Source organism: Protopterus annectens, chromosome 6.part0 (genome assembly GCF_019279795.1).
Source record: "Protopterus annectens isolate FY-2018-M chromosome 6.part0, PAN1.0, whole genome shotgun sequence".
NCBI classification, from domain to species: domain Eukaryota; kingdom Metazoa; phylum Chordata; order Ceratodontiformes; family Protopteridae; genus Protopterus; species Protopterus annectens.
Genome location: NC_056737.1, coordinates 391,114,415 through 391,133,439, shown reverse-complemented (window position 1 = coordinate 391,133,439; position 19,025 = coordinate 391,114,415). Strand labels below are relative to the sequence as shown.

Here is a 19,025-nt window from a genome sequence, read left to right as displayed (position 1 = left end):
TGAGTCCTAACATTAACAGGAACCGGATTACCATGATAAGAGTAACAGAACTTGATGCAATGGGCAATCCACTTGGAAATAGTTTGCTTAGTGATTGTTTTCCCCAGAACAGTAGGAGTATAAGCGACAAACAGCTGATCAGATTTCCGGAATATCTTGGTCCTGTCCAGGTATAGACTAAGCTGTCTGTGCACGTCTAGAGAGTGCAAAAACTTTCTTCCTCACTTTGAGGATTAGGATAAAAGGTAGGCAAATGAATAGACTGATTCAAGGCCACTGCCGAAAGCACCTTGGGTATAAATGTGGGATTAGTCCGTAGAGATACCCTGTCCTGATGAAAAATAAGGAAGGGTTTCACAGCCATGAGTGCTTGTAATTCCGAAATTCTTCCAGCAGAGATAATAGCTAAAAGAAAAGCAGTTATCCAAGACAAACATTTTAAATCCGTGGAAGTTGCAGGTTCAAAAGGAGACAAAGTTAATTTCTCCAAAACATAGTCAAGATCCCAAGTGGGAACAGGAGCCCTTATAGGGGGCTGAATATTCTTAGCCCCTCTAAGAAATTGTTTAAGTAACGGATGAGAAAAAAATCGGAGGATCCGTATCGTAATGTGCAGAAATAGCAGAAGCATGAAGCTTAACAGACGAAAAAGATAGGCCCGTATGTAATAACTCTGTCAGATTCTGTAAAATCAGAGGAATGTTTGGAACAGAAGAATCACCACCCTGGACTTGACTCCAGGAGCAAAATCTTTTCCATTTTCCCGCATAAGATTTTCTAGTGCTGGGCAGTCTAGCTTCAAGGATCACATCCAATACCTGTTTGGAAAGGGCAGAGGTGTTTACAGACCCTGGATCCGCCAGGCAGCTAGATGCAGAGTCTCGACATGACTGTGCAGTATCCGGCTGTCCTGTTGAGACAGTAGATGAAGGATTTGAGGCAGAATCCAGGGAGACTCCTGAACCAAGTTAATCAGAGTGGAATACCAGAATTGCCGAGGCCAATTGGGAGCCAGTAGAATCATGTGCGGTCTGTCCTGTTTTATCTTCAGAAGTACCCGTGGTAGAAGAGGAAAGGGAGGAAAAGCATATACTGAGAGGTGTTTCCAACTGAACGAGAGGGCATCCACTTTCCATGCTAGTTTGTGGTAGGTCCTTGTGCAGAATGTTGGAAGTTGATGATTCTGAGAGGATGCAGAGAGATCTATGTGCGGACATCCCCAAGCCTTTATAATCATCCTGAATATCCGAACATCCATTCGTGTGGATCTGAAATGCGTCTGCCAGAGTGTTGTCTTTCCCTGGCAGGAATTGCGCCTGTAAGTCGACACTGCAGGTCAGAGCAGTGTACCAGAGATTCATGGCTAATCTGCACAGGGGGTAAGAGTGAGAGCCCCCCCTGCTTGTTGATGTACCACATTACTGTAGTGTTGTCTGTCCGTATTAACAATTGTCCTGGTAGAAGGTCCCTGAAGGCAATCAGGGCATTCTGTACAGCTAGCATCTCCTTCAAATTTATGTGCAGGTGTGTTTGCTCCTTCGTCCAAACACCCTGAAGACATGTCTCGTGCATGTGGGCTTCCCATGCATAATCTGAAGCATCCGTTGTCAGAACTTGGTTGGTCGGCGGAGGACAAAAAGGCTTCCTCTTGTTCTGTAGACAGGCTTCGGCCCACCAAAGAAACTCTCGCTGGAGACGAGGCAAAATCGTGACCACTGTTTCCAAACTGTGATAATGCTGAGACGAGACACTCTTGAGGTACCACTGCAGTTTCCTCATATGCAGCCTTGCATATGGTATTAGCAGAATGCAGGAGGCCATGTAACCCAAAGCCTGCAGAAGTTTTCTTACAGTCAGCTGTGTCATTGAAGCCAGGTGTCGGGGAAAAAAGAAGCCAGTTGCACTTTTCTGTCTGGTGTCAAGGAAGCCATCTGGGTTGAAGTACTCAAAGGAGCACCCAGGAAAGTAATCTGTTGTGAGGGTACTAGGTTTGATTTCATTAACTTCACTGTGAAACCGAGGCACTGAAGAAGACGCTGCACAAAGGCTAGATGCCGAAGTAGTGTCTTTGTCATCCGCTTGAAGAAGACAGTCGTCCAGATAAGGGTAAATTTGAATCCCCTTCTGTCTGCAAAACGCCATTACTGGTGCCAGGCACTTCGTAAAGACACTGGGCGCAGTAGATAAGCCAAAGGGCAGCACAGAGAACTGGTAATGTTTCGAGCCCGCTTTGAAATGCAGATACCTTCTGCACTCTTGCCTTATCGGAATATGCAGGTAAGCTTCTTTTAAGTCCAAAGTCACCATCCAAGCATTTTTGCCCAACATAGGCAGCAGCAGCTGCAGAGTGAGCATCTTGAATTTTGGTATATCTCGGAAGGTGTGTAGTACAGAGAGGTCCAGGATTGGTCTCCACAAATTTTCCTTCTTGGGAACCAGGAAAAGTCAGGAATAAAAACCTTGCACTATTTCTAAATTTGGCACCAATTCTATGGCCCTCATAGCCAGGAGGGACTGAATCTGCCGTTGTGCCTCTGCCCACTGATGATTTGGCAGGTCTGGCCAACCGTTCGGTTTTGGCAACGTGTGGAAAAGAAATCTGTAACCTCTTGAGACTATGTCCAGAACCCATTTGTCCCGGGTTATGTGGTTCCAATTTTGATAAAAAAGAGAAATCCTTCCCCCCCAAAGGAGCTTCCAGGAGAGGAGCCCCTGGAACCAGAAAGGGAGAGTCATAAAGACTGTTTTCGGTAGGGTTGAGACTTACCTTCACCTCCCTTGGGAGAGGGGGCACTCCACTGCCTATTCCTAAAATGGGACTATGACTGTCCCCTACCTCTGGAACGCCTGAATCTGCCTCTCTGAGACCTGTCCGAGCCCGGAAAGGACCAAGGTTTAGTTGGCCAGTGTCTGCTAAATCTAGGAGGTTGCACCTGTAGAAAACCCTTAACCGTCTGCATAGATTTGGCTTTGTCTTCCATTTTCTTCAATACCTCCTCAGCTTTGGACCCAAACAGAACATCGTGCTGCAAAGGGGCATCCAAAATGTTGGCTTTAATCTGATCCGGCAAGCTTTGATCCCTTAACCAAGCATGTCTTCTAATAACAGTGCCAGTTGTTGCAGCCCTACAAGAAGCTTCCAAAGAATCAAAACCACAGTGCAGGGTATGTTTACCCACTTGTTCAATAGCATGCAATAAATCCTGCAACTCCTGATTATCCGCACCAATAGACACAGCTGACATCTTTTGTTGAAATACAGACAAAAGGTATTGCTGATACTTCCAGCATATGAAATTGACAGTTCAAAGCCCTAATAGACAATGTAGCAGAAGTATAAACCTTTTTACCCCATCTCTCCAAAGCCCTGGACTCTCGGTCAAAGGGAGTAGGATTTTTAGCAGAGGCCGCTTTAACACCCTTAGGACCCTGAGAAATTGTTTCCGGATCAGGCGAAAGATTTTTAAAAAGAAATTTATGAGAATCTGGAACCCTATAATACCTATCCGGTTTGGCCGGACTAGGGGAAAAAGAATCAGGAGAGAGAGAAGCTTCCGAAAAAACATCATCAATAATGCCCAATACAGGGGGAATAGCCAGAGGCTTATGCTGTGGGAGAAGAAGAAAATCCCTAAGCCTTTTCTTGGATTCAGAGAATTCCTGCCCTTCCCAGTGAAAATGCACCCTCATATCATGCAAAGTTTCACCAAAAGAATAATCCTCAGGAGGAGAGGCGGAAGGAAAGGAATCTTCAGCATCAGAATCCTCATAAAGAGGAAAAGAATAATCCTGCTCAAGGGAAGAAGCAGAAAAAACAGAAATTTGGTCTGAAGAATCGTAATCGGACTGCAATCTAGGCTTCTTGTCAGGAGGGGGATGAGAACCCCCCTGATCATAGTTAAGAGATCTTCAGCCATCCTAAGCATCTGCCTCTGAGGCCTAGGACCCTGATCAAAAGGTGCCTGTGCTAGCCACTTCACTTTAGCTGGAGCCTTAGACTTTGATTTAGCATGTAAACCCGAATCCACAGTTACAGGAAGCTGTGAAGGCCTGCAAACTCCCTCAGAAGCTGGTACCTGCCTACCGGCTCCGGACCCAACTGAAGGAGCAGTATCCCGAAGGTCCAGTCCCTGGCAATTCTGAAGACCCCATCAGCTCAACACCGGAGTTGGTACAGGCAATCGTTTCAAAAGAGGCGGACGACAGGGGCTGCAAAGGCGCCTCACTGACGACCGACGAACCAGCAACTGGCAATAACTGAGTAACATCCTTTGCTGTGGACCTCGGAGGCCTGTCTGCATCCCTGCGCCTCTTACACACCCCAGAAGCCGGAAAAGAATCTGAAGACATGTTATAATTAAACCTTTTTCCAAAATAGTAAAAGGCAAAGTTATATCTATTCCTAATAGTATGCTGATTAAATTTAGCACAAAACACACAATTAGCAACGTCGTGGTCAGGACCCAGGCAGGGAATACAGTAAGAGTGAAAATCCCTATGAGGTATTTGCTTCCCACAAGAAATACAATTATTAACTTTTTCCGACATGTGACTGGAGCAAGAAAAATACCTCCCCAACGGGGTACTTATCTGTAAAAAATGAAAATCCTGGGATTAGATCCAGAAACAAACAGGAACAGGCCGACCGGCATCAGTGAACTGCAAAGGGCTCCGCGCGGCAAGAAAGACTGGGAAAATGGCTTCAGCTGAGGTCTTTATACCTTCCGGCGCATTGACGTCAGGATATATGCGACCTCAGCTGGCACCCGATCCAGACTTTGGGATTCTGGCCGATCAGGGGCTGCTGCTGGCAGGAAGAACCCTACAGTGATGACTGCAACAGTGAACCACGAAGGACATCTTATTAAGCAAAAATTAAGAATTACAGGAACTTATGCATTCTGCAAGCCAAGTCAGCAAGCATACCCAGCAATGTGAATTTGACGCCCTAGAAGCATCTTGCAGGGCAGTAGTCGCAGGTTCTGTACCTAGAAGGCATGCCTGGCTTAAGGAGCAGACCATGCCAGACTATGTCAAATCAAAATTATTGGGCTCTCCTCTGAACAAGGATAATCTGTTTGGCACCAAAGCAGAAGAGGTTTTAAAAAAGATGGAAGAAAAGCGTCTATGCAGACAATTAAAGATTTTTTTGCAAATGCAGCCTCCAAGATTTAGTAGGCATTGCCCCTCAAAACATTGGTCCTTTGCAGCACCCTCAAGGACTTCTCAAACTAGACCCAGGGGAAACAGACCCCCCAGATTACAGTCTCTGGGTGTGCAGAGATCTAAGCAATGGAGTACCTCCACTTCTAAACCAGGGAGTGCTAAGCCACCCCTTACAGAAAGAATTCACAGTGACTTCTCAATTCCACCCCTCACCTCTGCTCAATTGCTCGTGCCCCTAGGAGGAAAACTCCCCATCATGCAAAAAACTGGACCTCCATCACCAGTGATAGATGGGTCCTCAACATAGTATCCCAGGGGTGCAAATTTTATTTCCACATGCTGCCAACCCCAAAAGGGTTCCCAGATCTTCCTCCAAACCAGTGGGCAGAGGCACAAAACCAAGTTCAGTCCCTGCTTTCCATAAGGCAATTCAGCCTGTTCCTGCAGAACAGATAGGCCAAGGTTTTTATTCCAGACTTTTCCTGGCACCCAGAAAAGAGGGCACGTGGCGCCCAATTTTAGATCTATCCATTATAAATACTTTCCTGGTGGTACCAAAATTCAAAATGCTCACCCTACAGCAGCTTCTCCCTATGCTGTCCAAAGATGCCTGGTTAGCCACCCTAGACCTAAAGGAGGCCTATCTGCACATCCCAGTAAGGGACTCCTGCAGGAAATATCTACGTGTCAGGGCAGGATCTATGCATAATCAGTTTTCTGCACTTCCCCTTGGCTTATCCAGTGCTCCCAGAGTTTTCACAATTGCAGACAGAAATATTCAAATGTACCCCTACTTGGACTATTGCCTAATTCAGGCAGTCAGGAAAAGCTGTTGCAGCACCTGACATTTGTAAAGGACCTTTTAACCTCCTTGGGGTACACTATCAACGAAAAGAAATCCAAACTATTCCCCAGTCAAAAAATTGTTTTCCTGGGAGCAGGCTTGGACACAGCATCCCATATATGGCATTCCTTACTCCAGGAAAAACAAGCCTGACAGGCTACTTCGCTCAAATGGCCACCAGAACCCAAATATCTGCAAGGAAAATCCTGCAGGCTCTAGGGTTCATGCCCTCCTGCATTCTACTAATTCCATATGCCAGACTACATATGAGGTCACTTCAGTGGTACTTAAAAAGTCTTTGATGTCAACATTCTCAGGACCTGGAAACAATCATACCAATGATACCTTGTCTAAGGAAAGAGTTCCTTTGGTGGGTAGCACCATGCAGCCACATCAAGGGGCTTCCCTTTACACAATCCCACACTGCCCGGACCCTAACCACAGACGCATCAGATTATGCCTGGGTTGCACATCTGGACAGCAGGGAGGAAAGACCAAGGGTAATCCTGGTTGACCCAGACTGGCCATGCCAGCACTATTCTGGGCCACTGGAGCCCAAATCAAATTCATCTGCACATCAACCAAAAAGAGATGCTACCTATTCAGCATGCTCTGACAGCTTTCAGATCCCTACTCTCTCCATGGCCCTTACTAATCAAACCCGACAACACCACAGTGATGTGCTACATAAACAAGCAGGGGGGAACACACTCTTACCCACTCTGCAGGCTAGCCATGACCCTGTGGAACATGGCTTCAGCCATGCATATTCACCTGCAAGCTCAATTTCTGCCAGGCAAACAAAACTCTCTGGCAGACAACTTAAGCAGCAATTTCCTATACCCACACGAGTGGCAATTAAACCACAACACCTTCAGTCTTGTGACCCAGAAATGGGGTACTCTGATGGTGGACCTATTTGCCTCCTCCTACAACCACCAGCTCAGCAAATTCTGCACCAGGGTATCTCACAGCAAGGCCTGGAAAATGGATGCCCTTTCCTTACAGTGGTCAAACCTCTCAATCTATGCATTTCCCCCTCTACCTCCTCTTACAAGAGTATTCCTCAAGATAAGGGAGGAAAGACCAAGGGCAATCCTGGTTGACTCAGACTGGCCACGCCAGCACTAGTACCCACTACTGTGCAGTCAGTCACTATTGCCTCCATGGCACCTACCCCTAATCCCTACTCTCCTGGCTCAGCAGGAGGGACAGTTTTTGCATCCACCGTTGCAGACCCTGAACCGTGCTGCCTGACTTATCTCTTGACTTCTCCTTCAGTGGCCAGCCTACGCAAGCAGGTACTGGATGTCATACGTGAAGCCAGACGACCCAGTACAAGGAAATCCTATGCTGACAAGTGGAAAAGTTATTGTTACTGGATTCACACTAAAGGAGCGGATACAGCACACCCCTCCTTACCTCTCATCCTGGATTACCTAGCAGACCTACTCCACAGAGGCCTCTCCTTCTCCTCCATTAAGATCCATGCCTCTGCCATCACTTCTCATTACAGCACTAAGCCACCTCTCTTCTCTCACCCTCTCATCAAGCAGTTCTTGAGGGGGGCTAACAACTTAAGGCCACCAAGAAGAGCCCCCACCCCTGCTTGGGACCTTTACTTTGTGTTGGAAAAGCTCACGCTACCCCCTTTGAGCCTGCAATGTCAGCAGAGTTAAAATCCCTCTCTTGGAAACCAGCCTTGCTTCTGGCCATCACTTCAGCTGGAAGAGTGTCTGAGCTAGAAGCGCTTATGGCTGTGGAACCCTTCATTATTTTTCATGCTGACAGGGTCTCCCTCAGGATTAACCCAACTTTCATGCCTAAAGTAGTGTCCAGTGTGGCTCTCAACCAATCTATCCATTTGCCCACCTTTCTCCCCCTAATCCTTAAAAATAAGGGGGAAAGGAACCTGCACTCTTTAGATGTGCACAGACAACTCGGATTCTACCTTGGTAAGACTAAGCCCTTTAGGAAATCTGACCAGTTACTAGTCGAGCTTTGCATCCGGGGCAGAGGACAAGGCCATATCAAAACAAACCATCTCCAAATGGATAGCACACTGTATCCATTTCTGTTACAAACAACATGGGAAACCACCCCCTCAGGGAGTCAGAACGCATTCCACTAGAGCAACTTCAACCTCTGCAGCCTTTCTCAGAGGAGTCCCTACCAGGGACATTCTGGAAGCTGCTACTTGGAGTTATGTTCATATCTTCACCAAGCATTACCAGCTCCCTATCTTTTCCAAATCCGGGGCGGGCTTTGCAACAGCAGTCCTGCAGGGCATACTAGCCAGCCCCACCTCTTCTTGACTGCCTCCATCCATTCTTCAGCTTTGTGAATCAAACCAAGTGTGATGACTGCAACAGTGAATCACAAAGAACATAGTACAGTTGTGTACACTTACCATAAATGTAGATGTTCGAGTGTATTCACTGTTGCAGTCCTGGTTTCCCACCTTCCAGCCCCCTTGTATCTCTCTCTCTTCCTCACTCCTTACAGGGCTATTAGTATTTACTTTTTACTGGTGGTGTTTTTCCACCATAACTTGGCTCCCTATTTGGGTGCTGATGATATTTGGGGCAATAAAAACTGATGTAGTGATGTTGTCTACCTGTTTTTATACCTCCGACGACCTGACGTCAGTACTGAAGCGACAGCAACCGATGCAGAAATACTAAGCCTCTGGTATTTGGGCTGTCTGTGGGCTACCTCTGGCAGGATAACCCAAGTGTGATGACTGCAACAATGAATACACTCGAACATCTACATTTATGGTAAGTATACACAACTGTATTACCTAAAGGATGCTTGGAATCACATAGCCTCAGGCTTCAATAAATTTATCAAATTCTGTATCTGGGTCATGTCAGTTCTCTGCATTACCTTTTGGGTTATTTGTAACTCTAATAGTGTTCACAAAATGTTTGGATTCAGTGATAGCTTATTGCAGACTGCAGGGCATTCCCTATTTCCTTATGTAGATGACTTATCTTTGCATAAACTTTTCCCAGATGTCAGGCGTCCTTAAAATGAGTTGTCTCTCTTTATCAATCTTGGGTTCCAGGTAAATGTTCATAAATCTTCCTTGACTCAGGCATTCTTTACCCAGGAAAAGGTGGATTTTTATTTGTAAGTGTTCTTGAGCTTCACCAACCAGTCTCCGACTGCAGCAAGAGAGTAGGTAAGGATCTTAGGGGGGGTCTACTTCATTTGCCCTAACTTCCAATTTACTGACACCCATTTGACTGAGACCAAATCACTGAAATTTCATTTGACAGACAAGTATTATTGGCAGTCTCAAGAGCACTGTAAGGCAAGTAAGTGGAATATGTCCCCTTCCCCACTGTAGTGCGACCCTGGAGTTTGAATATATAGTTGGGGGGGGCACAGCCCCCTGCAATGGGGGGTGTGAGGGCGAAGCACCTCACTTTCTTTTGTTTTACTAAGCAATATTAAAGCAAAACCACACAATATAATATGAAATTAAGTGGGGGGGCTTCACCCCCCCCAACTATACTAATTCCAGGGTCTCACTACAGTGGGGAAGGGGACATATTCCATTTACTTGCCTTACAGTGCCCTGGAGACTGCCAATAATACTTGTCAGTCAAATGGACTGTCAGTCCCCCTTAGGGATCATGTATTCTATGATTCTCTTGATTTCTCTGGTCAGGTTACAAGAGAAAAAGTCTTTTTTTTTTTAACACATGGACCCAACATTCCCATCTTCTGGAATTTCAGATTCCAATTTTGGACTTTATCAAAAAGAAACTGCACTGGTAGAGATGACCCATGACTCAAAATAAAGGTATCTCATTTTCTTCTCCTGTTCCAAGTCCATCTGTAACTACAGACTTTTTTAGATTTACTTGGGAAGCAGTTTCTATGGAGGTAAAGGTACAAGGCTGTGGAACTCTTCAGACAGACCAAAACACGTAAATGTCAAAGGGATGTTAGTTGTAGTTCATGCCATAAAATCTTTCATCATATGTTGTCCCTAGTACCTATATAGGGATTACAGACAACATCTTAGTGATGTGGTACATAAACAGGCGGAGCACCAGGTCTTACCATCTGCGCAGGCTGGCTATGATGGCCTTGGGAGGTAGTTGCTCAGCATGGTTTAACCCAACAAACATGTTAAATTCAGTCAGAGATAGACTGAACAGACCGGAAAGACCCTCACAAATGGAAATTGAACTAAGGGATCTTCTTAAATTGATTCAGATGTAGGGAACACCTCAAATAGATATTTTCAAAATGGACAACTTAAATTCTTCACCAGGATTTCTTGTAGGTAGGCCTGGAAAACGGATACATTCTCATTGTCAAGTTTGGGTATGTTCTTTTATGCATTTCCACCCTTTCCACTGATTTCCATGGTAATTTTGAATATTCAGAATTGCTTTCAAATAATCATGACGGTGACTTCTTTTTGGCCTGGGAAATATTAGTTTTTCTCTTTTTACGGAATTGAACAAGGGCACTTACCACAAGCTTCCTCACAGATTGGACCTACTCGCACAACACAAGGGGAGTTTGATAGACCCTAGTCTTAAGCTACTTCAGTTAGCTGGTTTAGCACCTCGAGTTCAAAGAACTCTTCTTGAGGTAAAACAAGACAAGAAAATTGCTCACATACATACTAAAAAGCAGTTATCCAATCACAAAAAAGCAGACCAGGGCATGTGTACATTTAACCCATAAAAGGGCCAAAGTCAAATATGGTAATATATGTCATCAGGTGTACATGTTCACCGTGTTATATAGGTAAGACACTGTATGTCCAGCTTAGGTTAGGTTTTTAGAACATCTGAATGATTGTGTTAATAGGAATTTTGATAATGCAGTAGGTTTGCATTTCTGGAAAGTGCATGAGGGACACTTCAGGGACTTGAAGTTCTGTATTTTAAGTCAGTTCAAGAATAGTAAGGTCTTTCGGCTTTTCCCGGTTAGGGGTCCCCACAGCGGAACTCCTGTCCGCTAATGATTGGCAGTAGATTTTTACGTGCTGGGTTGCCGGGCCTAACGCACAACTTTCAACGAAGGAACGCCCATTCACACATGTCGCCACACAGAATGTGCTCTAACTGAGAATCGAATGGGCAATGTCTGTGAGGCGACAATGCTACCGCAGCACCACCACCGCAGTCTATAATATACAATATACAAAGGAATGTGTAAATATAATGTTGGAAAAAGTTGAAGCTGAATGTATTCCATGATTTAAGACTGGCATCTTATGGATTAAATATATGTATGACCTGGTCTGCTTTTCTGTGATTGGATAATTGTTTTTACTATGTATTAAAATAAGCTGTTCATTTGTCTCATTTTATCCTAAGAAGAACTCTGAACTCGAGGGACTGAGATGTCATTAAAGCCTTTTATACAGATCCCTTTGGCTATTATTTCAGTATTTTTGTATTTTGGATGTTTATTTGATTGTATTATCTGGATCCTTAAGGAATTGGTAATTATGGATAATCTAGATTGGTTTGAAAAGCCAGCAGTGCATCTGTTTCAATGAATATGGTAACAACTAATGATACTGCTGTTACTTGTTCTGGTCAACAGAATTTCACTTTTCAGAAATGGCATTCATGTGCTCATAGATTAAATAGAGGTTATTGTATGGAAGATGTAGTTATTCACTGACACATCATTGGTTCATATAATGTAGAGAGAGATTATTAAAAACGTGTTAATGTTGCATAATAGTAATGAATTGCTGTTTTGCATTTTATGTACTGAATTATCTAAATACGTTGTTGTTGTGTCTTTTGGCTTTTCCCGGTTAGGGGTCGCCACAGTGGAACTCCAGTCCGCTAATGATTGGCAGTTGATTTTTACGTGCTGAGTTGCCAGCCCTAACGCACAACCTTCAACGAAGGTATGCCCATTCACGCATGTTTCCACGCAGAAGATGCTCTAGCTGAGAGTCGAACCAGTCAGCGTCTTACTGTGACACTAGCAAAAGTGAGTAAACAGCAAACTGCAAGCAAGCGTCTTACTGTGAGGCGACAGTACGTTGAAATTGTAAAAAAAAAAAAAAAAAGCATTGGATTGTATTGCTTTTGGATAATTGTGTGTGTAACAATCCTACCTGTGTCTACTATTATTTTTTTATTATATTCTTTAGCCTTTATAGGAGGATTGGTTCATAGTAAATTTGATATGCCCAGTATTTCAGTTTTAAGAAAACAGGTTTATATTTCATCTTTCCCAGGCACATATTCATGTGGTCATTTTGAGGCTTGCCCTTATGTAATGAGCGAGAGAGACATTTTTTCCCCATTTCCATATGGAAATTTGAAAGTTTTAGGACATTTTACCTGTTTGTTTAATATGGTAAAATACATAATCAAATGCACAAGTTCACTAATTCATGTAAGAACATACATCTAGCAAAGGTTAGGTTTTTAAAATGTTTGTGATTTTGTTAACGTGAATTTTGATGATTCAGTAGATTTGCATTTGTGGAAAGTGCATGAGGGCTGCCTTGGGAATTTTGAAGTTCTGTATTTTAAGACCGATCAAAAATAATGCAAGCTGTACAAAGGAATATTTAAATATAATGTTAGAAAAAATAGAAGCTGAATATATTCTACAATTTATGGGTTAAATGAAGATGTACCCTGGTCTGCCTTTTCTGTGATTGGGTAATTGTTTTTCACTATGTATTTAAGTGAGCTGTTTGCTTGTCCTATTTTATCTCAAGAAGAGTTCTTTGAACTTAAGGCACTAAGATGTCATTAAAGCCTTTTATGCAGATCCACTTGGATGTTTCTTTAATATTTTTATATTTTGGAGTTTGTTTGATTAGCTTCAGCTAATACTTGGATGGTTAAATTTTGATACCTTTTTAACCACTTCTGTCAAACGGAAATGTAACGGGTACTGAAGGAGGCAACAAAACCTGCTCATAGGAAATCTCATTTTGGCAAATGGAGATTTTCTAGTTTGTGTCTAGCCAATAACTAGGGCCCAATTGGGGATCATGTGCCAATGTTTGTTAAATATTTGTGTAAATTACTTTGCTCTGGCCTTTATTTCTCTATTAATGTTCATCTAGTGACCATTTCAGCATATCTGCCCATAGATACTTTCTTTTCATGTCTGGTTTTGGTAAAAAGTTGCTGAAGGGAGTTTTGCATCTTAGGCCTGCTAGAAACTGGTGAATCCTTCTTGGGATCTTAACTTCCTGCCGGAAAAGTTGACTGAGTCTCCCTTTCAGCTATCTCATCAGGCTGATTTAAGGTTCATCACATGGAACTGTACTTATTCTTGCTCAGATATTTGCAAGAAGAGTGTCTGAGTTGCAAGCCGTCATGGTGGTGAGCCCTATTTGGCCTTCCATAGTGAAAGATCACATAAATGACAAAACCCAAATTTATGACGAGAGTTGTTTCAGAGTTTACTCTGAATCAAGCCATCAGTCTCCCATACTGGATGAAAGGAAGCACACTAGAGCCTGCAGCATGTACATAATTTTACAAAGCATTAGAAACTGTATTCCTTTCTCCAGGTCCAGGACTGGCTTTGCTAGGTCTGTTCTCCAGGTTATCCTGGATTCGTAATTTCTTCTTCCTCCTCTTTTGTTTCTAAGCTATGGTAGTCTACACGAATAGCTTAGGCTTCTGCAACAGTGGTCTAATGCTGAACATAATACAGTTGTGTAAGTAAATCTGCCATAACAGATGTTCCAATATATCTTTTTTGCAGTAAACATCCCCTCCCACCAGCCCTCCTCCTGTAGTTGTTTTTATTGCCAGGGTGTAGTTGTGTGTACCCTTGTGTATATAGATATTCATCTGCTCTGTGGTGTGTTTTCACATTTGGGGCTATTTCCACCCTTTTTGGGGCAAAAAAACTGTGAAGGTTTTGACACTGTAACTGCCTTTTTATATGGAACTCTGCTTGAGCTCCTGGAAGTTAGAGCATATGGAAGGTGCCGTTAAGCTTTGAAAATCTAGCTGGTTGGTTATTGGCAGGATAAAATCCAAATAGCTTAGGATGGTGACACAGTGATCTATTAGAACATCTACCGTTACTTAAGTATACTTACACAGCTGTATTTTCTGTTAGTGTTCTGGCCGACTTAGACTTCAGAGATATGAAGGTACACAGAACTGTGGGTGAAAGGGGGAGGTGCTGTGTAGCCTAGGAAAGTTCTGATTACCTAGCTAATGTCATACCAGTATTAGACTTCCGGATAATTATATTAAAACTACCAGTCCGTATCTCTTGTTACAGTAAGCACCTAACTTTCGTGTACATGACTTTTGTAAATTGTGTTCTGACCATACTTTTATAAAGTTTGTGTTTTTTTTTTTTTTTAATGGATATTAGATGTAGATAATAAGACAGTAAGTGTGGCATTTTTTTAGTGGGTTTCGTTTGCTGCCAGTGTTAATTAATTTAATTTCTTGCTGACCTAGTTATGAGTTGTGTTTGTGTTCTGGCTACTACTTTGACCACCAGCTGCCCTTTGTCACTCCTACAGTACCTACTCCCAACTCTGGTAGTAGCATTCTTACAACTTACGACTTCTTGCGGGAAAGAGAAGGGAAGTGGAAAGCAGTTTGTGCCCTGGTACTATCACCTGGTTTAGTGACTACCTGCAGAGTGGGAAGGGGATTTGGAGAGTGGTGTCTTTGGAGTGGCACTTGCAGGGCCAGCTCTGCTTGTAGCCTGTTTTTTTGCTAAACGTGACAACAGCAGTTAAGCTGGGGGGGGGGGGGGTGAGGAGTGGTTATGAGTGTCTGCCCCTGCCCAGGCATATAGGGTAGTCGCACTTATCTGTCCTCCCACCCCCTTCAGCCTGGCCTCATACAGAGAAATAGATGGATGTCCATCCTTCCTGGTTTTTACCATCAAGCACCTGACTTGCTAATTGATCTCAGGTCGCTTGAGGATAGTTGTGAGTTTATTCCCCTACACCATCGATGAAGGCACATCTTGTAATGAGTTGTTTGCTTACATAACTCACCTTCTCAAATATATTTTGCATACTGTGTTTATTGGATAGCTCCTTTATGTAATGGCCGTCAGTATTGCACACTGATGAAATGTATGATTTTGGATATGCTGGTCTCAACTTAAGAAATCATTACTACAGATCTCTCTCTTAATGTTATAGGTCATAAATCACAGAGAGAAGAACTGGATGCTATCCTCTTCATCTTTGAGGTAAGGAGGTTTCTGGTATCATAAAAGATAAAACCTGTGCAAGACCTTAGACAACTTATAGTATATATGCTTGCAGTCTAGGCAATTCTCCCTTTGAATACTAAGACCGCCTTCCTTAGATTCAGAACGTTTGTAGGTTTATTACTGCACGGGATGAACATAAAATCATTCTATAACTGATTACAAGCTGTGATTTATACTATGATCAGTACATTACCAGATATTAGCAGTGAACAGACTTGGTAGGACTAGCATTTTTTTTTTAATTACTGTGGAAGTGTGCATTTCTTTGCTGCTTATAAATGAGCATATTGCTATAGTGTCATATTTACAAAAACTCAGCCTGATCATGAAGTAATATTTTTGTCCTGGAATAGAATACCCTTCCCGTAAACATTACTTACCTTCATTTTGTTTATTTGGTGTCTTTACAAGGCACAGTAGAGCCCATTTTCAGGGGAAAGAAGGACTGAGTAAACAGACTTATGGTATGTTATAAGTTAAAGGACGAATCACATTAGCATCCCCATTAACCAGCATGGTAGCATAGTACAGCTGGACAGTTAAGTCTGTGGTCATAGTGAAGTTAATAGGATGGTACTCAGATTGCATATTCCAAAACTGCTGATCCTCTGTAAAATAAATGGGAATCTCCCTAACAGTAAAAACATATTGTCTGATGTAAATCAAATAGTGTGCTTGGGTGTAAACAGAGCCAGACAAGGAAAAGACGCATTAAAAGTTAAAAGATCAAAAGGTAGAGTAGATGATGACCACGATAAAACCTGCCTTACACATGAAACATTGGAGAAACAGGACTGGTTGACTGGTATAAATAAATATGAGAGAAAATGAAAAAGTGGCAAGAGCCTAGTCATGGTCATCACTAAAAATGTTTTTATCATACTTCTTGCAATGTAAATGATTTGTTTCCTTTCAGCTTATTCTGTTTTCACAGGAGATTTGATGTATTTAAAGTGATTAGAAAAAATATGGCCTGGATACATAGATGATATCACTGCCGTTAGAGGGAGCTCTTGCACATTGTAACAGTAATAGTCCTGGAGGAGGTAGTCAATGAAAAAATTGAAAGAATAATCAGAAAAGTATATTGGGGTCATATTGTTGAGGACAATATGCTTTGTACATGAGCTTCCAGTTTCTGAGAATTGGACTGTACCCCACTGTAGTGCGATACTGGAGTTGGTGTATATATAGTAAGTGGGAAGTGTGGTGGGCACAGCCCCCCACCCATTTTAAATGTTGGAAACCATAGGCATGGATAATTACAAGTTGAATGAGTAACGCTTTCCAGAAGATAATATGTACCCAGACTATGTGGGGGGGGGCTATGGCCCCACACCCCTCCAGTGTGGGGGTCTGTGCCCCCCTTACTATATATACGAACTCCAGGATTGCACTGTAGTGGAGAACAGGGCATGTACCTTTTAACGAAATAAGTTTCAGTCAAATGAGTTTTCAATGAGGTGAGCTTATAGTGAATTGTGCTCAGGCAACTGATTTTCAGTGAAATGAAGTTTCAACGAAATGAGTTTCAGTTGTGTGTGCTTTCAGTGAAATGAAGTAGACCCATATATGTGTGTGTGTGTGTGTGTGTGTATATCTATATATATCTATATATCTAGATATATCTATATGTATCTCTCTCTCTTTCTCTCTCTCTCTATATATATATATATATATATATATATATATATATATATATATATATATATATATATGTGTATATATATTTATATATATATCTATAGGTTCATAGCCTAGGGCATTTATAAGCCTAGCCAGAATGTGTTTGGCTTTCGCCACCCATTTTAAATTTATTTCGAGGTTAGTATACTGTGCCTCTGTCTAACAGTGACACAGAAGTGATACCCGGGGTAAACCTACAATCTCCCATCCACTCATCAAGATTCCTCTTGAAGAGAGTCAATGAGGGACTCTGCCTAACCTGGACTGGGATTTTATTCCAGAGTGAAGGGAGCCTCTGGCTTATGAATCTGACCCTCCAGCATGTCCTATTTATTTCAGTGCTGAGGTTCAAGTCTCTCGAGCGCGTAGCTCGATGGGATTTGGATTTTCTGAGGTGCAGCATGTCCATTAATTCCGGGTTGAACATGGCTTTATACGTCAGGCACAGATCGCCTCTGAGTAGAGCTGGAGTTTCTTTAACCGGGCAGCATATGGCATCTATTTGAGCCCTTTGATCCTCTTGGTGAGGTACTTTTGGGGTCTTTCCAGTTGCTGCAGGTGTCTGGTAAGGTACATCCCAAAAGGGGCATTGTACTCAATTATGGGCCTGATGAGGGATGAGTAAAGAGGCACGATGACCTCCCCTGATCTAGATGTGAATCCCTTCATGATTAGGTGGCTATATAAAATGTTTTTCTAACCACTTTGGCCACGTGGTTGTCAAATGAGAGATTGCTATCAACTTGGGTCCCCAGGTTCCTAATTACTTCTTCTGTACTTAATGGATTACCACCTATGTGGTAATTTGTGGACACTTTGTTTTTGCCAAAGGGGATGACTATACACTTTTTGGCATTTAGCTTGAGGCCATGGCTCTGGCACCAGTTGTCTGTTTCTATGAGGCCCTTTTGGAGGATGCTTGTGTCTGCTGGAGAGACGATTATGGCGCCCAGTTTGCAGTCATCTGCGAACTTGGTCAGCCACAGTCCTTCCGTGTTGGCCTGTACCTCCGAGAAATATATACTGAACAAGAGAGGTCCCAGGACTGAGCCTTGTGGGACACCACTTGTAACTGGTTTGGAGTCTGGCATGGCTCCAGCAATTCTAACCATGTGGGTTCTGTCCTTGAGCCAGTTTGCAATCCATTTAGTGACATAGGGGTTTATATTTAAGCTGGTGAGCTTATCTGTAATGCCCGAGTGGGGTATTGTATCGAAGGCTTTTGCGAGGTCCAGGTAGGCTGTGTGGACCACCTTCCCCTCGTCAATGGCCTTGGTGACTGTTTCAAAGAAATCAACCAGGTTTAAGAGGCAGGATCTGCCCTTAACAAAGCCGAACTGGGTAGGATCCAGTGTCTGTAGGTCCCCAATATCTTTATTTATGAGGTCCATGATGATCCTTTCATAGGTTCATAGGTTGGTACTAAGCTAACTGCCCTTGTGAGCCATTTTAAGCCTAGCCAATTATCCCTTGTGAGACTCAAACGCTGCACCTTGTGTTTCTAAGGCAAACACCTTAACCATTAGGCCACCCTCCCACCCTATTAGGCCACCCTTCCATAGCTTTGCAGACCAAGCTAGTCAGGCTTATGGGGTGATAGTTTCCAGGATCCGTTGAGGCACCACCTTTATGGAGAGGGACCACTGTTGCTGTACGCCACTCTTTGGGCACATATCCTGTAGTAAGGCTGAGATTGAACAGTAGTTTTATGTTTGGGTTTAGCTCTTCTTGGAGTTCATGTAGGGCCAGCCAGGGACACCGTCTGGTCCCATTGATGCTGTGTTTTTGCTTTGGAGGGGGCTCTTACCTGAGCATCTGAGATGTCAGGGGGCAGCACTCTGCTGGGATAGATATTTGCCCTTTGGTGGGGAGGGGAGTTTGTGCTGAACCTGTCAGCTAGGATGTTGGCAATGTCTGTGGGTTCAGTGTATTTTTGTCATTTTGGACTAATTCTGAGCAAATCTGGGAATTACCACCCAGGTTCCAAACATAACTAAAGAAAGCCTTGTGATTATCCTTAGTGTCCTGTGCAATTTTTCTCTCGAAGCTGGCCTTAGACAATTTTATGAGTGCCCGTAGTTTTTGCTAATACTGATCAGTGGCGCCC

General features: G+C 43.2%; 1 protein-coding gene across 7 annotated transcripts in view; it reads left to right on the top strand.

The window, feature by feature from the left end:
- RALGAPA1 (Ral GTPase activating protein catalytic subunit alpha 1) overlaps positions 1 to 19,025 on the top strand; it is a 5,382,632-nt gene that overhangs the window by 570,445 nt on the left and 4,793,162 nt on the right. For all 7 annotated transcript variants that reach the window (XM_044074134.1, XM_044074135.1, XM_044074129.1 and 4 more), the window contains exon 3: positions 15,159 to 15,208. In XM_044074134.1, coding sequence (XP_043930069.1) covers positions 15,159 to 15,208 — 50 coding nt within the window. The remainder of the gene's footprint in view (positions 1 to 15,158; positions 15,209 to 19,025) is intronic.